The sequence below is a fragment of the Papio anubis genome, chromosome 2, assembly GCF_008728515.1.
Source record: "Papio anubis isolate 15944 chromosome 2, Panubis1.0, whole genome shotgun sequence".
Taxonomy (NCBI): Eukaryota; Metazoa; Chordata; class Mammalia; order Primates; family Cercopithecidae; genus Papio; species Papio anubis.
In genome coordinates, this window is record NC_044977.1 from 94,921,635 (window position 1) to 94,938,123 (window position 16,489).

General features: G+C 36.6%; 1 protein-coding gene across 1 annotated transcript in view; it reads right to left on the reverse strand.

Moving 5' to 3' along the window:
• The window catches only part of SACM1L (SAC1 like phosphatidylinositide phosphatase), a 55,551-nt gene that overhangs the window by 27,802 nt on the left and 11,260 nt on the right, over nt 1–16,489 (reverse strand). Inside the window, exons 2-7 of the mRNA XM_031663412.1 lie at nt 14,451–14,548; nt 12,676–12,750; nt 10,990–11,117; nt 7,973–8,122; nt 4,389–4,448; nt 3,511–3,544 (exon numbers count right to left, since the gene is read on the reverse strand). Of these exons, the coding sequence (XP_031519272.1) occupies nt 3,511–3,544; nt 4,389–4,448; nt 7,973–8,122; nt 10,990–11,117; nt 12,676–12,750; nt 14,451–14,548 (545 nt within the window). The remainder of the gene's footprint in view (nt 1–3,510; nt 3,545–4,388; nt 4,449–7,972; nt 8,123–10,989; nt 11,118–12,675; nt 12,751–14,450; nt 14,549–16,489) is intronic.

A 16,489-nucleotide genomic window follows, 5' to 3' on the forward strand; every position in this document is an offset into this window, starting at 1 on the left:
GGTATGACAGAAAGGTTTTATTGTTTCAATGGCCTTACTTTTTCTCCTTCCACATTTGTTGAGGTTTGGTTATGGTATTTTCTACATGTAATACTTTTTCTTAATATAATTTGATGCATCCATTATAAAGCATAACAGCGTAACAAAATATTTGTGAACCTACCATCCAACTTCAAAACAGTACCAAAACCGTGAATCTATTTATCTGCTCCTTCCCTATTCTATCCAATTGTGTTCTCACCTAGAAGTAACTATTCTCAGGTTTATGGAGACCATTCTCCTATCTTTTTAGTTTCATCACATGCAACCACGACTTAGAAACACACAGCTTGCTTTTTTGTAAAAATGAAACTACACTATTTATAAACTTCAAGCCCTTGTGATGTTCATGGTATTGCTCTAACATGGTACTGTGAACATTCTGGAAAGACCTCCTGGTATGAATGTATTGGGTAGGCACTGGAGAAGTGCCGGCAAATTCACAAAAGAACACCAAATGATTTTCAAAATAGTACCTAATGACATCAGCAATGAGTTGAGTTGCTAACGACTCATCTCTATTACCTGATATCATTAGACTTGATAAGGGCTCCTCTTGAGCTCCCAATTCACTTTCCTTTGAAGCCCATAGCACTAGAGAAGACTCCAAGGTAGTATCTGCTCCCTTACTCACCCAAATTATCTATTTTGAGCCAGGGCACAAAGACGAGCAGGGCAGATAAGCCTGCTCTTAAAATCTAGCAGAGAATATGACTGACTGCTTTATGAATCATGTTCCTCTGATTGTAAGACAAAAACATATACACTTTAGAGAATTCAGAAAGCATGAAAGGAACAAGAGTAAAATAAAAACTGAATCCCATCAGCATTAACTTTTAAAATGTGAGTATATTTACTTCCAGCCTTTCATCAGTGAGTTACTCTTGGGAACATCCACGCCTTCTCTCCAGGATGGCCATTTCACATACTCCCCTCAACTTGCAACATTTCTCCCTCATCCCACTCACAGCCCATTATGTCACTTTATATGGCGCTGTAAAAATAAAAGCCCTCCACAGGCCCCGATCACGTTTACACACCCACCAGCATCCACACCCAATCTGCTTCCCTTCTACAGTGGGAGGTGAGCAGTCCACACCAGGCCCTCTACCTGTGCGCTGACCCCACCCACCTCACACATTCTTGGACATCACTCTAGCATGCACCTTCACCAATTTTCCCCTTCTCAAAAATCTTTTGAGTAGAGGTCTTCCTCTGTCACCCAGGCTAGAGTACAGTGGTATGATCATAGATCACTGCAGCTTCAAAATGGGGTCAAGCGATCCTCCTGAATCAACCTCCTGAGCGGGTGGGACTACAGGCACATGCCACCATGCCTAATTTTAAAAACTTTTTTGTAGAGACAGGGTCTCACTATGTTCTCCAGGCTGGTCTTGAATTACTGGCCTCAAAGGATCCTCCTGCTTCAGCCTCCCAAGGCACTGAGATTACAGACATGAGCCACTATGCCTGGCCCCACAACATTTAAAGTAAAAGCTACAGTTCTTCCCATGGCTTATAAGGCCCTGAGTCATTTGGGCTGAGCTAATTCTCTGAACACAGCTCCCACCTCTCTCTGTCCACTCTCTATTCCAGTCATGTTCCTCTCTTGGGGTCATTTTACTTATTAATGTCTCTGTATGTGTGTGAAACATATGAGTTTACTTCTAGTCAACAAACCACACTAAAGAAAAGCTCATTTAAAGCTTTCAATTTAAAGGTAAATGGGTAAGCTGTTTCTAAAATTGCCTAGAAAAAAAGGTTCTATAATCTCACTGAATATTGTTTGTCCATTCACAATCTCATTTTGAAAAAACAAAAGACACCATAGTTGGCCCAAATCATTTAAGGCATTAAATAAGAATAAACACTTTTTTTTTTTTTTTTTTTTTTTTTGCGAGACAGAGTCTTGCTCTGTTGCCCAGGCTGGAGTGCAGTGGTGAGATCTCGGCTCACTGCAATCTCTGCCTCCTGGGTTCAAGTGATACTCCTGCCTCAGCCTCCCAAGTAGCTGGGATTACAGGCATGAGCCACCGCGTCCAGCCGAATAAACACATTTATCCTTATTTCGTCCTTAGGAGAACATGGAAAGCTCGGGGTAGGGGTTTGGGGAAGCAAAAATAAATGAGGTTTTATCCCAAAATTTTCTAATTTTTATTCCCCTGTAACTGTGGAACATGTTTCCTCCATAACTTTTTGGGTTTTAAGTATAACAAGCGTAAGTTTAGTGAAATTATATTAACATAGTGAATAAATAAATAACAGACTTGTACTGATAAGCTTCTTACATGTGCTTGATAGAAATATGTCATCACCATTTTCTGCAGGGCACAATCCTGATTACAGTCATGTATCACTTAATAGGGGTACATTCTGAGAAATGCATCGTCAGACAATCCTATACATTATAGAGGGTACTTACACAAATCCAGATGGCACAGCCTACTGCACACCTAGGCTACATGGTATATATAGCCCATCGCTCCTTAGCTACAAACCTGTATAGCATGTTACTGTACTAAATACTGTAGGCAATTGTTAACACAATGGTATTTGTGTATCTCAACATATCTAAACATAGAAAAGATACAGTAAAAATATGGTATTATAATCTTGTAGGACCACTACCATATATGTGGTCTGTTGCTGACTGAAATGTCAGTATGTGGCACGTAACTGGATAGGCACTCATCGGCATATACTGTGCTTATCTATCCTTTAAGAGCCAGCGCACTTGGCTGCTTTATTTTTATTATGATGTCTATGATACAGATTTGTTTTTAATATGAACCTACCATTAGATAATCAATACTCATTTTGTATCTGTACTCTGATTTTACCCCTAGGCAATATTCTTTGTACTCTACCTATTTTCATTTATCTGTCACTATTTCAAATGACAAATAAAATTTTTAACGGTAATTCTCCTCTCCAAGTTGTTACCCACACTAGTGTCTGACTTACACTTTTTTTGACCCTGTCACCCAGGCTGGAGTGCAGTGGTGCCATCATAGCTCACTGCAGCCTCAAACTCCTGGACTCCAGTCATCCTCCCACCTCAGCCTCCTGAGTAACTGGGACCGGAGGTGCAAGCCACCATGCCCGGCCTAAGTCTAACTTTTCAAATTATGTACTAAGGAAAGTTTTCAACAGCCAGGTCCAAACTACTTATCTGTAATTTACTGATAAAAGATAACATCAAATAAAGGCAAAATACAGTATACGTATTCCTTCTCTTTAAACAACCAGCCCCAGAACTCTTGAACAGAGAGAGAGTCGTATAGTCTGAAAAGTTCATTCTAAACAAAAAAACCAACATGGCAATGAGTTTGATTTTCTTATCAACAGCAAGTTCTATTAATTCTGAAATACTCTCCTTATGGAGTATTTGAGACTATCTCTAAATCTGCCTTATAATAAAATTTAAATAAAGGCATCTAGAAACTAAAGAGTAATATCATGTAAGGATACAGCCATGTAACACTGGAAGGGCAAACCGATGAACCTGAAATGAAAATACATATTTAGAACAGATACACTTTAAAAATAAATAAGTATTATATAAAAATATGTACACACGGGGAGGTAATACACAAACATAACAAGGTAGTAAACTTACGGGTAATATAATTTTTAAAAAATTTCTCTAATGTAACATTAGGTATGCATTACAATCATTTGAGCTTGAATATTCACAGATTTTGGAATACTAACAAAGCTACATGAAGTTACAGAATGTTTACCTCCTTTTCAGTCTTTGCCTACAACAACTTCACTCCTCCAGGGAAAAGATATCCCATGCTAATTGTTTGCAGCTCAAACTACTTTTCCAAAAAAAGCATAGCAAATGACAAGAAATAAAGTAATTAGACACATCTATTTACCTAGATTCAGTAATATATCATGTTTCCCTAGCTGGGCCTCCCTGTTTACACCTCGTATGTGCAGACAAAGGACAGAAGAAGATGGTGCCTGTGCATGTCTCTCCTGGGTGACTGAAGGGAGTCTCATCCCCAAAGGAAGACAAAAACAAAGCTCTCCCCTTGGCCAGGGAACTTGGCTCTGGCCCCTCATTTCTTCATTATCCATGTACCAAGACCCATTGCATCTCTCTTAGACAAAGCAATGTATTTTTACTTAAGGCTTCTATAGAAGATCAGAGTAAAATAATTAGGCTTCTTCAACCTAGAATGATGTGCCAGGGTAGACCTGATTCAAGTTTGTAAGTTATAAAGTTAAATTAGAATTGTTTCTCAAAATTCTTGGTGATTAGGAAGTCACTTTATAACATGCATTGAATTAAAGCTTGGACTGCAACAATTAAGCAGATTTTATTTAGTGTACATTACCTCTGGCTGTGCAGAAAGTTCTCTTAGAAGATGACCATTCCATACAAACCGCTGATCTGCCTGAGAGAAGTTTTAAAATTTAATAAAATATCTCCTGCCAAGCTTACTTTCTACAGAAAGAAAACGACACCAATCAATGTCTCTGTCTGATGGTAGAAGCAGGTTTCTTTGACAGGTCTCAAACAAAATACATCTCCCCCTCAAATCTGTACCTCCTGTGTACATTCCTGTCTCATTGTCTCAGGCCAGACAGAAACTTGGGAGGAGTCTTAGGGTATTTCTTTCCCTTACATTTAATTTTCAAGTACTAAATCTTCTTCAAAATCCATCTTTTTTACATTTCTACTTCCACTATCCATGACCAACATTTGACTCCAGCCTAACTACTAACACAGCTTCCCTTGCCTCCAGTTTAGGCATTAGTCCTCCCCACCCATTTTTCCACAATACTGCCAGCAGGAGTTCTCTAACATGTCCTGTCTCCTATCTGCTCAAAATTCTTCAACGACTCTGTCATCTAAAGAACCAAATCTCTGCATGGCCTAATCAGTCCTAGGATCTGGCAGTCCCTAATTAACTCTCTGATCTCATCTCTGGCCACTCTGACTTTCATAAATACAGAAGAAGCTCCCTCAACAATCTATATTTAATGGACCCTACTTAGGGACAGGCGTGGTGGCTCATGCCTGTAATCCCAGCACTCTGAGAGGCCAAGGCAGGTGAATCACTTGAGACTTAGGAGTTCGAGACCGGCCTAGCCAACATGGTAAAACCCTTTCTCTACTAAAAATACAAAAATTAGTCAGATGTGTTGGCACATGTCTGTAGTCCCAGTTACTTGGGGAGGTTAACGCACAAGAATCACTTGAACCTGGGAGGTGGAGGCTGCAATGAGCCAAGATTGTACCACTGCACTCCAGGCTAGGTGACACAGCAAGACTCTTGTCTCAAAAAAGAAAAAACAAACAAAATAATTGACTCTACTCAGTAGATTAATCAATTCTATTTATGAAGCATACCAAATGAACCACCCACACCCCCAACTCTAAAAGTCACAGGGAATGGCTTTTGCACTTGGCCACAACCAGCTGAATCACACTTCCTGAGATTCAAATGTGTGTTCCCGAGTGGTCTGTGCTGGTCATACTTATTATTTCATTACATAGTTTAACTAAATATTTTATAAACCAATAAAATAAGACTAAAAACAGACTGCTGTTTCTATAAAGTTAAATGATTTGGAATATAACTTGGTAAGAGGCAAGTTGCTAAAAAAAAACTGCTGTTGAATTCAGAGTGGGAGTGGCAACTAAAAATATATAAAAGAACATAGTAAAAATGTACAGGATTCTGCACACAGATTTCTCTGTAAGTGTCAAAGTCTTTAAAGTGGCCCAAATGAGAAAGCCTTACGGATGTAATTTACACAGGGAAGACAATTCAGAATAAAGGAACCAAAAACAAAGAAAATCCTACGGCTGTACATAAAAACATTGACCAATGTAAAACTTTGTGTTTTAAGTTAAAATATTTAGGGTATATATGTTCCATTTATCACTTTTATGATTCCCAAGTTAAAAAAACATTAACTTTTTTTTTTTAGACAGTCTCGCTGTTGCCTTGGCTGGAGTGCAGTGGCGTGATGACAGCTCACTGCGGCCTCTATCTCAAGCGATCCTCCCACCTCAGCCTCCTGAGTAGCAGGGATTACAGGTGTGTGCCGCCACACCTGTTTAATTTTTAAATTTTTTGTAGAGATGTGGTCTCCCTATGTTGCCCAGATTGGTCCTGAACTCCTGGATTCAAACTATCCTTCTGCCTCAGCTGTCTAAAGTGTTGGGATTACAGGCATGAACCACCACACTTGGCTGACTTTCTGATTAGCTGACAAAATATTCCCAACTCATCCAACAGATGAGATGGCTTTTGCTTCAGCTTAGCCTCTGCCACCACCTCTGCGTGGAACCCTCCCTGGCCCACTGTCACCTGACCAACAAATCTTCATCAAGTCTCAGCTCAAAAGTTATCTTTCTGTGTAAAGTTACTGTCCTCTGTAGATACCTTTCTTTATACAGTTGTCCCTGATAACCCCAGGCAAAGATCCTCATTCCTTCAGGATCCCACTTCACTTTGGTACATATCTCCATTATAGCAACCATTCTTTGACTACCACTTCCCTGGCGGTCTGTAGGCTCCCACAAGACAGGGTCCACAGCTTCATTCTGGGTCCCCAGGGGCTAGTATAGTGCCTGGTACATGGCTGATGTTGTAGAGATGTTTCACAAACAAATGGAGAATGTAGCAACTGCTTTTAAAAGCAAGTCTCTTTGTAGTTAAAAGCCAAGTTTCTTGAATGCTTAGCCTGCATCTAAACTTCCATCTAAGGCTACATACAATTTTACTAAATTAGAGTGTAAAATCTTACCCAAAAAAGCCAGTCAACTAAAATATTAATTTAGGTTGAACTATAAGAAATAACCATTTTTATTGATTAAAAATGGGCAGTTACTGACAACTTCACATTGTCCAACCTAATAGGTAACATAGAAGGACCTTTTAAATTCTGTCTTCTCATTAAACACATCTAAGGTGTGTCAAAAAAATTAAGGCAGCAATTATCCAGGTTCCTGAACAAAAGAAACTTTAAGTTGAGATCATCTGAAACCTAATTTTAAAGATACATTCACTGTATATTTAAAAAAAAAAAAAAAAAAAAAAAAAGCAGATTGGGCAGGCACGGTGGCTCACCCCTGTAATCCCAGCACTTTGGGAGGATGAGGTGGGTGAATCACTTGTGGCCAGGAGTTCGATACCAGCCTGGGCAACATGGCGAAACCTCATCTCTATTAAAAATCCTAAAAATTATCCAAGCGTGTTAGCACACGCCTGTAATTCCAGCTACTTATGAGGCTGAGACACAAGAATCACTTGAACCCAGGAGGCAGAGGTTGTAGTGAGCTGAGATCGCACCACTGCACTCCAGCCTAGGTGACAGAGCGAGACTCTGTCTCAAAGGAAAAAAAAAAAGCAAAATAAAAAAAAACTTTAAAAGGACATTTTCCAAATTCTTAGTGACTTTTGTTACATTTTCAGTTATAAAAATTATAAATAACCATCACTACAGAAGTATCAACTATTAGCATATGAATTTTATAAGCCTAATTACACTACTAATGTAACTGCTGCACTACCGAACAGAGTTGAGAGTTAAGAAATTACAAATGAATGCAATGCTAGTTTGAAGATTTTACACGTGAGAGTTAGCACTTGGTAGCCTTGTAATAGTTATGCAAAATACAAATTCTGAAAGATTTTCCTGTAATAACTTACTTGTGTGTTTATACAAAGATTTCTGAGTATCTACACCAGTGGTTCTCAATTCTGGCTGTATCCATACACAGATTCAAGGACTCTCACGCTGGGATTGTGATGTATATTTAAAATAGGGTATATTTTCAAAGCCTCATACATGTTTCTAACATATAGCCAGGACTGAGAAAAATCAATATAAATTTTTATGCATGAAACAGAGACACGTCTGTTTTAAAATACTAAAAATAAAAATAACTGAAGATCAAGCTTACCCTTTCCAAAAGACTCATTTCTTGGAATTCTGGACTAGTGTTGGATAGCCGCTGCAAAGTATGGGTCAAATCATATGTTGTTGAAAAGTAAAATCCATCCACATTCAAGACATGGTTTAGCATCGCTAGGAAGGTTTTATTATCTTGTAACTGTAAACAAAGAAAAATCAGTACAGCTCATAATTGAAAAGGAATCTGTCAGCATGAGAAAAGAATACAAATTAAATCCTGTTAAGTCCAGTCTCATTAAAGACTACTGGCACAAGGACTGACCCAGTAAGGGGGATGCTCGCCATTTCCCTGGGACGCAGGACAGTTCCTGACATACAGAAGATACTCAGTAAACACTGTAGGATACTATTAGAGAACTTGATTAGGTAGGACTTCTCCCCTTTGTATCCTTTACAAACTTTATTCTAAAGGGCAGAAGAGTGGTTTTAACAAAACATCACCTTTGGTTATGATCTACTGTGTGCCAGTTATTTTCCTAAGACTCTCTTTAATCTTCACAACAGCCCTGCTAAGTTAGCATAGCTATCTTCATTTGACAAATAAAACACATACATTTATGAGGGGCCCAATAACACAAATAACAAGATACTAACATAATCCTCATTCTCAAGAAACGTTCCCTGGTTTGGGATGGATGAGAAGTAAAATGGAATTCTTTTTCTTTAAAACAAAGATTAAAAAGTCCAGTAAAAGCAATATTTATCTTTATTCTTGGAAAACCATTTTAACTAGCTTTCCCAATGAATACCAAGATTGACATTTGGTTTTATCCTTGTTTTAAAAAGCAACTGTTAATGTTTAGTAACGTTTAACCATTACTAAATGATTAACTTGTTAATCTACATGTTACAAATCTACACATACAAAATTTTTTATTTGTGCTCAGACATGTTTTCAAAATTAGCTACATAGCTTGACAACAAAGAATAACAATCAAGAAGAAACTGTCTAAGTAAATATGACTGGTCTATTAAATAAATACAGCCATTTTTATTTTTTAAAAATATGCCTAGTAGAGAATGAATATATTGATATATATTTCTCAATATATATATAAAATAAAAAAATTCTAAAGTATAAAAAGCATATCTTGTAGTTTTACTTAGGCAGTGCTATAATTTTATTTTTTAAAATATTTATCCTAAGTTATATGTTTTAATACATTTTCTTCTAGAAACAAACATTCTTATAAATTGTGTGTAAAAATATAACGTAAAATTTTTAAATAGCAAACACATAACTAAAATTACATTAAGAAAACAATCACTCTCAATAGGTATATATCTCTAAACAATGTTGACTTTAAAAAGTAAGAGTCAAAGAATCAGAACAGGGCAATGCCATTCATGAGCAAAAACAGATCCTGTTTAAACATGAATACAGGCAGTCTTTACTTTGTAAAGTGGGACTGTAAAAATTACCATGTGATTTTAATCTTAATAATCTTAAGCTATCTTAACAGTCAACTGTAAAAACTATGATTGTTTCATGACCTTTAAAAATTTTTTTTGTCAAAACATTAAAAACTCTATTGTAAGTTATATTTACTTATATAGTTATAAGTTGTAGACATTAACTTGTAAGTTATATATATAGCAAATTATTATAAGTATAAAGAAATGAATAAATTGTAAAACTAATATTTATTTAGCACACTGTAAAACATTAGAAACACCGAGAATAAAAAATATTTTATTTCTTTGTACAAAAACTTATCAAGAGACTTGAACAGTGCTTGCCTTCTTCTTGTCATATAAATTAAGATACAGAATATCTCTTCTATCCCTGGTGAACTGCCACACACCTTCCTAAGTCTAAACCAACTTCTGACATTTTATCCTTTGCACTTTCAACGTTGGGAAATATCTCCAAGGTTTCCTTTAATGGGAAGTCTGTTGCAGGCGTCACTTCCTCCGAGATACTGTCATCCTTTTCGTCACAGCCACTCCATCATTAACGTCGGTCAGTTCGCCTGCACTAGAACCTCTGGCTGCATACCTACAGTCCCTTCAATGGTGATAGTGTCAGTATTCCCACGGTCAGCTACTTCTTCTATGCTCCATTTATGTTCAATTTCAATTTCTCTTCCAGAGTTGTTGCTTTTTGTCTTTTGCACCTTCATCTTTGGTGGGTTAATTCTTCAGTTAATAAACTGTAGTAACTGAAATTTAAGCCATGTTGCTTGGGGATTGGTGTTAACTAAACCATGGTTACTGAAATCTGTGCATATAGGAATAGTGCAAAAGGAAAATTGCCTGAAAGACTATATACACATTTCATAAACACACATACACACTTACATTCACATGTGGTAAAAATAGAGAAAACCTCTCTGGGAAAGAAGAGAATGAGTTAAGAGGAGTAGAACTTCAAAGGTATTTGTCATTTATTTCTTTACAAAGAGGATATGAAGTTAAATCTGGTGTTGAGTACATGTGCATTTCTGTTTTCCCTTTTCTCTCCATATGACATTTCACAATTTAAGAACTGAATCAGCTGGGCGCGGTGGCTCACGCCTGTAATCCCAGTACTTTGGGAAGCCGAGGCAGGCGGATCACGAGGTCAGGCGATCAAGACCATCCTGGCTAACAAGGTGAAACCCCATCTCTACTAAAAACACAAAAATTAGTCGGGTGTGGTGGCGGGCGCCTGTAGTCCCAGCTACTCGGGAGGCTGAGGCAGGAGAATGGCGTGAACCCAGGAGGCAGAGCTTGCAGTGAGCCGAGATTGCGCCACCCTGCACTCCAGCCTAGGTTACAGAGCAAGACTCCGTCTCAAAAAAAAAAAAAAAAAGAATCTTAAAAAAACAAACAAACAAACAAACAAGAGCAACAAATGATTTAAAAAATATTTATTATGCCTAGGTAGAAAAGTAGGTAGAGTGACCTTACTCTATAGGTTATTAAAATAATTACAGCATCTATTCCACAACACCCTCACCCTCCTCTACCCAGCCCATGCTACTTCTTTGGGCTCTGCAATTAGTAACAATTTCCAGTTCTTACCTGAATATCAGTTAAGTGCAACATTGTCTTCTTATAAGAAAGGACATCAAAATCTGTTGCTTTCCAGATTACATGATTGAAAAATTCACCTACTTTTGTCTTTTTGGTAATGACTATAAGATAATTACCTGCAAAAAGCAAGCCAAACACACATAATTATAAAAACAGTAACTATAAAGGTAGAAATAGGAGTCCTTATTATTTAACTTTAAAGGCTAGTAGAATGAGACTATATTGTGCCACTCAGATAAAAGACCCATTTTTAAAGCAACCTTACAATTTATGAATAGAAAGGCCAGCATATTATTTAGAACAATTCTTACTGAAAGGTCACGTTTTTCTCAAAAAAGATAAAAGCAAAAGCTTTTCATAAACAAAGGATTTGTCTTAGTAAACAGAAAGTAGAGACAGAAAATATTTCTTTTTCTCTCTTTCATCAACCCCAAGGGATACAGGCCTCTGCTAATCATTTCCTAGCAGGCAGCTCAAAGCATCAGGTCACAAGATCTGACACTACAGGGCAATGTCCCTTCCACACCACTCCTATGTCCTTCATGTCACTCTAAATGGTAGAGAAATGTGCTGGGGCAGTATACCTAACTGGCTGCTGCAATATTACAAGGATGAGTGGTCAGGAATCAAGGAGTCATCACAACATCATGCACAATACACCAATCCTGACCTTGCCACCTCCTCACCCCACAAATATATAAAACACAGTAACCCTTTCCTACTGAATTAATTCTTCAGGTCTGTTCAACACTCTACCCACAAGTGCCCTCTCTGAAAGTTTTCCCATGTACATGTCTCTCCTGGAACTTGTCACACTGTACTGCAGTAGTTTACTACTTACACGCCTCTCTCACTAGACTGTGAACTGCAGGGCAAAATGGACTTTCATCCTTTATAACTCAGCATCTAGCATGGTGCCTGAAACAACAGGAACTTCAAACAAGCTCAATGAAATTAAATCTAAACAAAAATCACCCTCTTAACAATTTAGAACCAAGTAACATTTGCTAACATACACTATGTCCTATTAGTACAGGACTGAAGGTGTAGAATACCCTGGTCCACTGATGCATTAAAAATTTTATTTACAGGCTGGGCATGGTGGCTCACGCCTGTAATCCCAGCACTTTGGGAGGTCGAGGCGGGTGGATCAACCTGAGGTCAGGAGTTCAAGATCAGCCTGACCAACATGCTGGAACACCGTCTCTACTAAAAATACAAAAAATCAGCTGGGTGTGGTGGCAGGCATCTGTAATCCCAACTACTAAAGAGGCTGAGGCAGGGGAATTGCTTGAATCCGGGAGATAGAGGTTGCAGCGAGCCGAGATTGTGCCACTGCACTCCAGCCTGGGCGACAAGAGTAAAACTCCATCTTAAAAAAAAAAAAAGTTTTTACATACCCCATTTGCAAAAACAATCTAGTTAAGGATTTCAACTCTAACTGAAACACAACGAAATACAAAACTTTTTTTTAAATACCAGAACCTCATGCTGATAAATTTTACCATTTGGGGAGTATTTCTTTTAAAAATTAATGACAAATACTTAACCAAGAGATTTACTGCTTAAAGCATGATACAAAGTATTACTTCATCGTATACTCACTCTAATATTATCAATTTAACTACCTTGTTTAATTACCTTCTGTGTCCATCTTAACTTATTTTCTCTTACCTGCCACCAGATGGATTGTGCCCAGTATACCAAAAATTGGTCTTGTGACAGCTGAAGGAGGAACATCTTTCTTGACTTTAAAAGAAACAAAAGAAAGAAAAATCACATACAAAAAGCTCACCAACACAAACAGAAATTTAGTTTGATTTCAATAGTTACTTTGACTAAATCAATTTGCATGATTTGTTCTAAGAAAAGTAACATTTCTTAACTTAAATGCACTACTGATAGAGCTATAAGTTATGTAAACTGGAGTGTAACAGCAATAAAACTGTGATAACTCCTAGAATGTATGTTAGGTTTTTTCATGGAAGACAAAATAGTCTCGTTAGAAATGCCACGGTCTTTCTTTTGTGAAAAGAAAGTCTTTTCAATGGTGAAAAGAAACTGGCTAAGAAACTGTCAGCAAGTCAGTCCCTCATCAGCACTGACTTTGCGTGGAAGTATTTTATCATGTGTCTTACTGATGACTGTTTGGCATCATCATCTTTACATTCAAACTATTCATGACCTTTAGCTTTTCAGTCTATTCAAATGGGTCTGCAGTCTCTACCTACAAATAAAATGTTACTGAAAGATCAAGAATAATGGAAAATACACCCACATTAAAGCTCTTGTAAGACACTAGGTTGTATCAACGCGGTATAAAGATTAGTATAATTTAAACTTTAGGAGAAGTGTACTAACACTGGTTAAAACCAATCAGCGATCTTGAGAGATACCAAGCCACCAAGCAACAGACAAATAGGAAATGTCAAATTATCAAACTAAAAAAGAGCTCTAATTCCATTTGATCAAAGACAAACTTTATATAGTACCTACCAGAATTACCACATAATCAAAAAAACAGAAATTTTATAGCCATACTTTTCTTACACCCCATTATCTCACGTAATATATTTTCATATTTTGCTTCACCCACTCAAAGGCTATTTACTGAATGCCTACTCTATGGTTATTCAAAGATTATACTTTAAGAAAAAAATAAATATAGAACTCTGGAGGTGAATTAGAATCTTTCAACAAACAAAATATGAAATTCCAAATATGTTATCACTTGGTACATTAATTTGCCACCAAAATTATTTTGTATTTATCTACTCAGAAGTCAGGGTGTTCCACAAAAGTGAAAAAAAGAGTTTGCTTTTCACATCCCAGAAAAGCAAAACCAAAGTATAACTGGATAGGTAGGTAAAACTCAGAAACATAATTTGCCTACGAACACCTACAAGTTTTAGTCAGTGATGGATATTTTATTTTTCATTTATTAAATTTCCTCATAGTCATGAAAGTTTTCAAAACAAAAACAAAAGCAGCTGTTAAAATTCCATACTCTTAAAGCTGAAACAACTTTTTCACTCTCAAATATCTTAAATCTTACAGCTAGAAAGAAGCTTAGCTATCTAAGCCAATCCTGTTAAAATACAGCTAAGAGAAAAAATAAATAAATATTATGTTTTTAAATCCTTACAGACAGTAAAATACTACCTAAAATTTTCAAGATCATTTCTCCTTTTCACAAAAAAGGAGATAGCATAAAACTGATGCATAAAAATTACAGGCTGGTGCAAAAGTAATTGCAGTTTTTACCATTACGTTTCATGTAAAGTAATGGGTATACCATTACATTCAAATGAGGTAGCAAGAATAAAAATTTTAGTAAGAATGCACTCAGAGATCCACACACTGACGCACCTCTGAGTGATGTTTTTTAACTATCGTAATTTATGTATGAAATCTTTCTCCCTAAACTTCTAAATCTGGCTGTAAAATACCTGCAAGGGTAACCTCTGTGGACACACGGTCAATGGTAAGTACGTCATCTGCTCCATCATCACAAGCTTCCACATAAAATTTTTCAGGTGTCATATGCCTAAGAAGAAATGTAAAACATAACTAAACCAAATGAAACGAAGACTTCTAAAAAACTACTTATTATAACAATTACAGAGTATAAATTTGACATCATTTTCCCAGCTTCTAAATGGATGAAGCTGTTAAGTTTGCTGTCCTTATGAGTTCACTGCAATTCTTCTCACTTGTATATTTGATGCTGACAAGGTTTTGATTTGCTATGAAACTATCAATTAAATGTATACAAAAAATATCGTAATCAAATCTAGTTTATTATATTCAACAGGGTACAGAAGGCAATGTAGCATAATAGGAACAGAGCCTACAGAACCAGACTACCAGTAGTCTGACCTCAGGCAAGTTACTCATTCTCTCTGATCCTCTTATTCCCTTTCTGTAAAATAACGATAATACCAGATTCATCACGCAGTAATGTGTGAATTAAATGAGCTAATCTCTGGTAAGTACTTTGAACATTTGATGTGTAGTAAGCAAGAGGTATTAGCTAAAAATAATAAGAAATGCATTTTAAATAAAATATTTCCAGGAAATTTTAAAAAACAAATTAACATTCAGGTGGGGTTTTTTTTAGAAACCCATATATATGTTCCTGAAAAAAACTTCTCATTCTGCAAAATAAAAAATAAAGGAGGTAGAAATATGGTTGAGAGAGACTACTTAAAATTTATGCAACTTTGTAATTAGAGTCTAACAAAAATAACAGTTGGTTTCTCAAGAAACAACTTAAATAGTTCAGGCAAGCAACTCAGCATGGTGAGGGACTGACTCAGGATATACAAAATATTAACAGAATAAAGTAAAGCTGTGTTTTAGTTTGCAGGCACTAAAACGACGCAGACTGAAGTAGAACTCCAAGCCACTGACTGAGACTGTTGTTTTAAGGTAGGCACAGGAGAAGATACAACTTTTCAGAAGCTGAGCAAGGCTGGGGAGGCAGGCTGAGTCCAAGAACTATTTCTTTTTCCAGAAACTAATCTTTATTGTTCACAAACCAGACTTAAAAGAATTTCTATCTGTTCTATCTGTGCAGCAGCCAACCTGAGGGTTTTTTCCTTTCCTTTTTAATTCTACTCCCACTTGCCTATGAAAAATCTCATTCAAACCCACACAACCATCATGGACATCATTTTCTATTTACCAATTGTGTATAAGCTATTTGGCATTATAGAAAAATGTCCTGTAGCAAAACAAACTCTTATTGACTGTTTTTTACTGTAAGTTCTCTGAAAATAATCAATCCTTAATTATTCAAATAAAACTTACAACCTTCTATGGTTCATCTGTAACTAACTAAATATTAGGTTAGTTTCCTTCATTGGGGGGGATATGCTAAGTGAAGGAAAATCAGTACAATGAAGAAAGCAAATCTGCTTCAAATACAGCAATCTTCAATTTAACCTGAATACAACAGTTCATTCCTTTTATTACTGAATAGCATTCCATTGTACAGATACATCATAATTTGTTGATCCATTCATTTGTTGATGGCTATTTGGTAACTTTGGTTTTGGGTTACTATGAATAAAGAAAAGGTTCTAGGAACATTCTTGTATAAAAGTCTTAAGGCAGATGTTCATTTCTCTTAACTCCCTAGAAGTGGAACAGCTGGATCACATGGCACATATATGTTTGTGCAGGAAGGGAGAAAAGCGAGGGATTACAGGCATGAGGAAACGTCTCAGGGTGACGGATACGTTCACTATTGTAATACTGGCAATGGTTTCATGGGTGTAAAAATGTCAAAATTTATCAAACTGTACACTTTCCTTTTCCATGTGTGTAGTTTATTGTATGTCAACTAAACTTCAATAAAGCTATAAAAAGAAAACAAAGTGAGAGGTCCTAAAACCAAAGAAATATAAAGAACTTCCAGACATCTAGTCTTAAGCCTTTTTTAAAAAATCCACTATTTCAGTCCATATCTACAGAAGATGTTTTA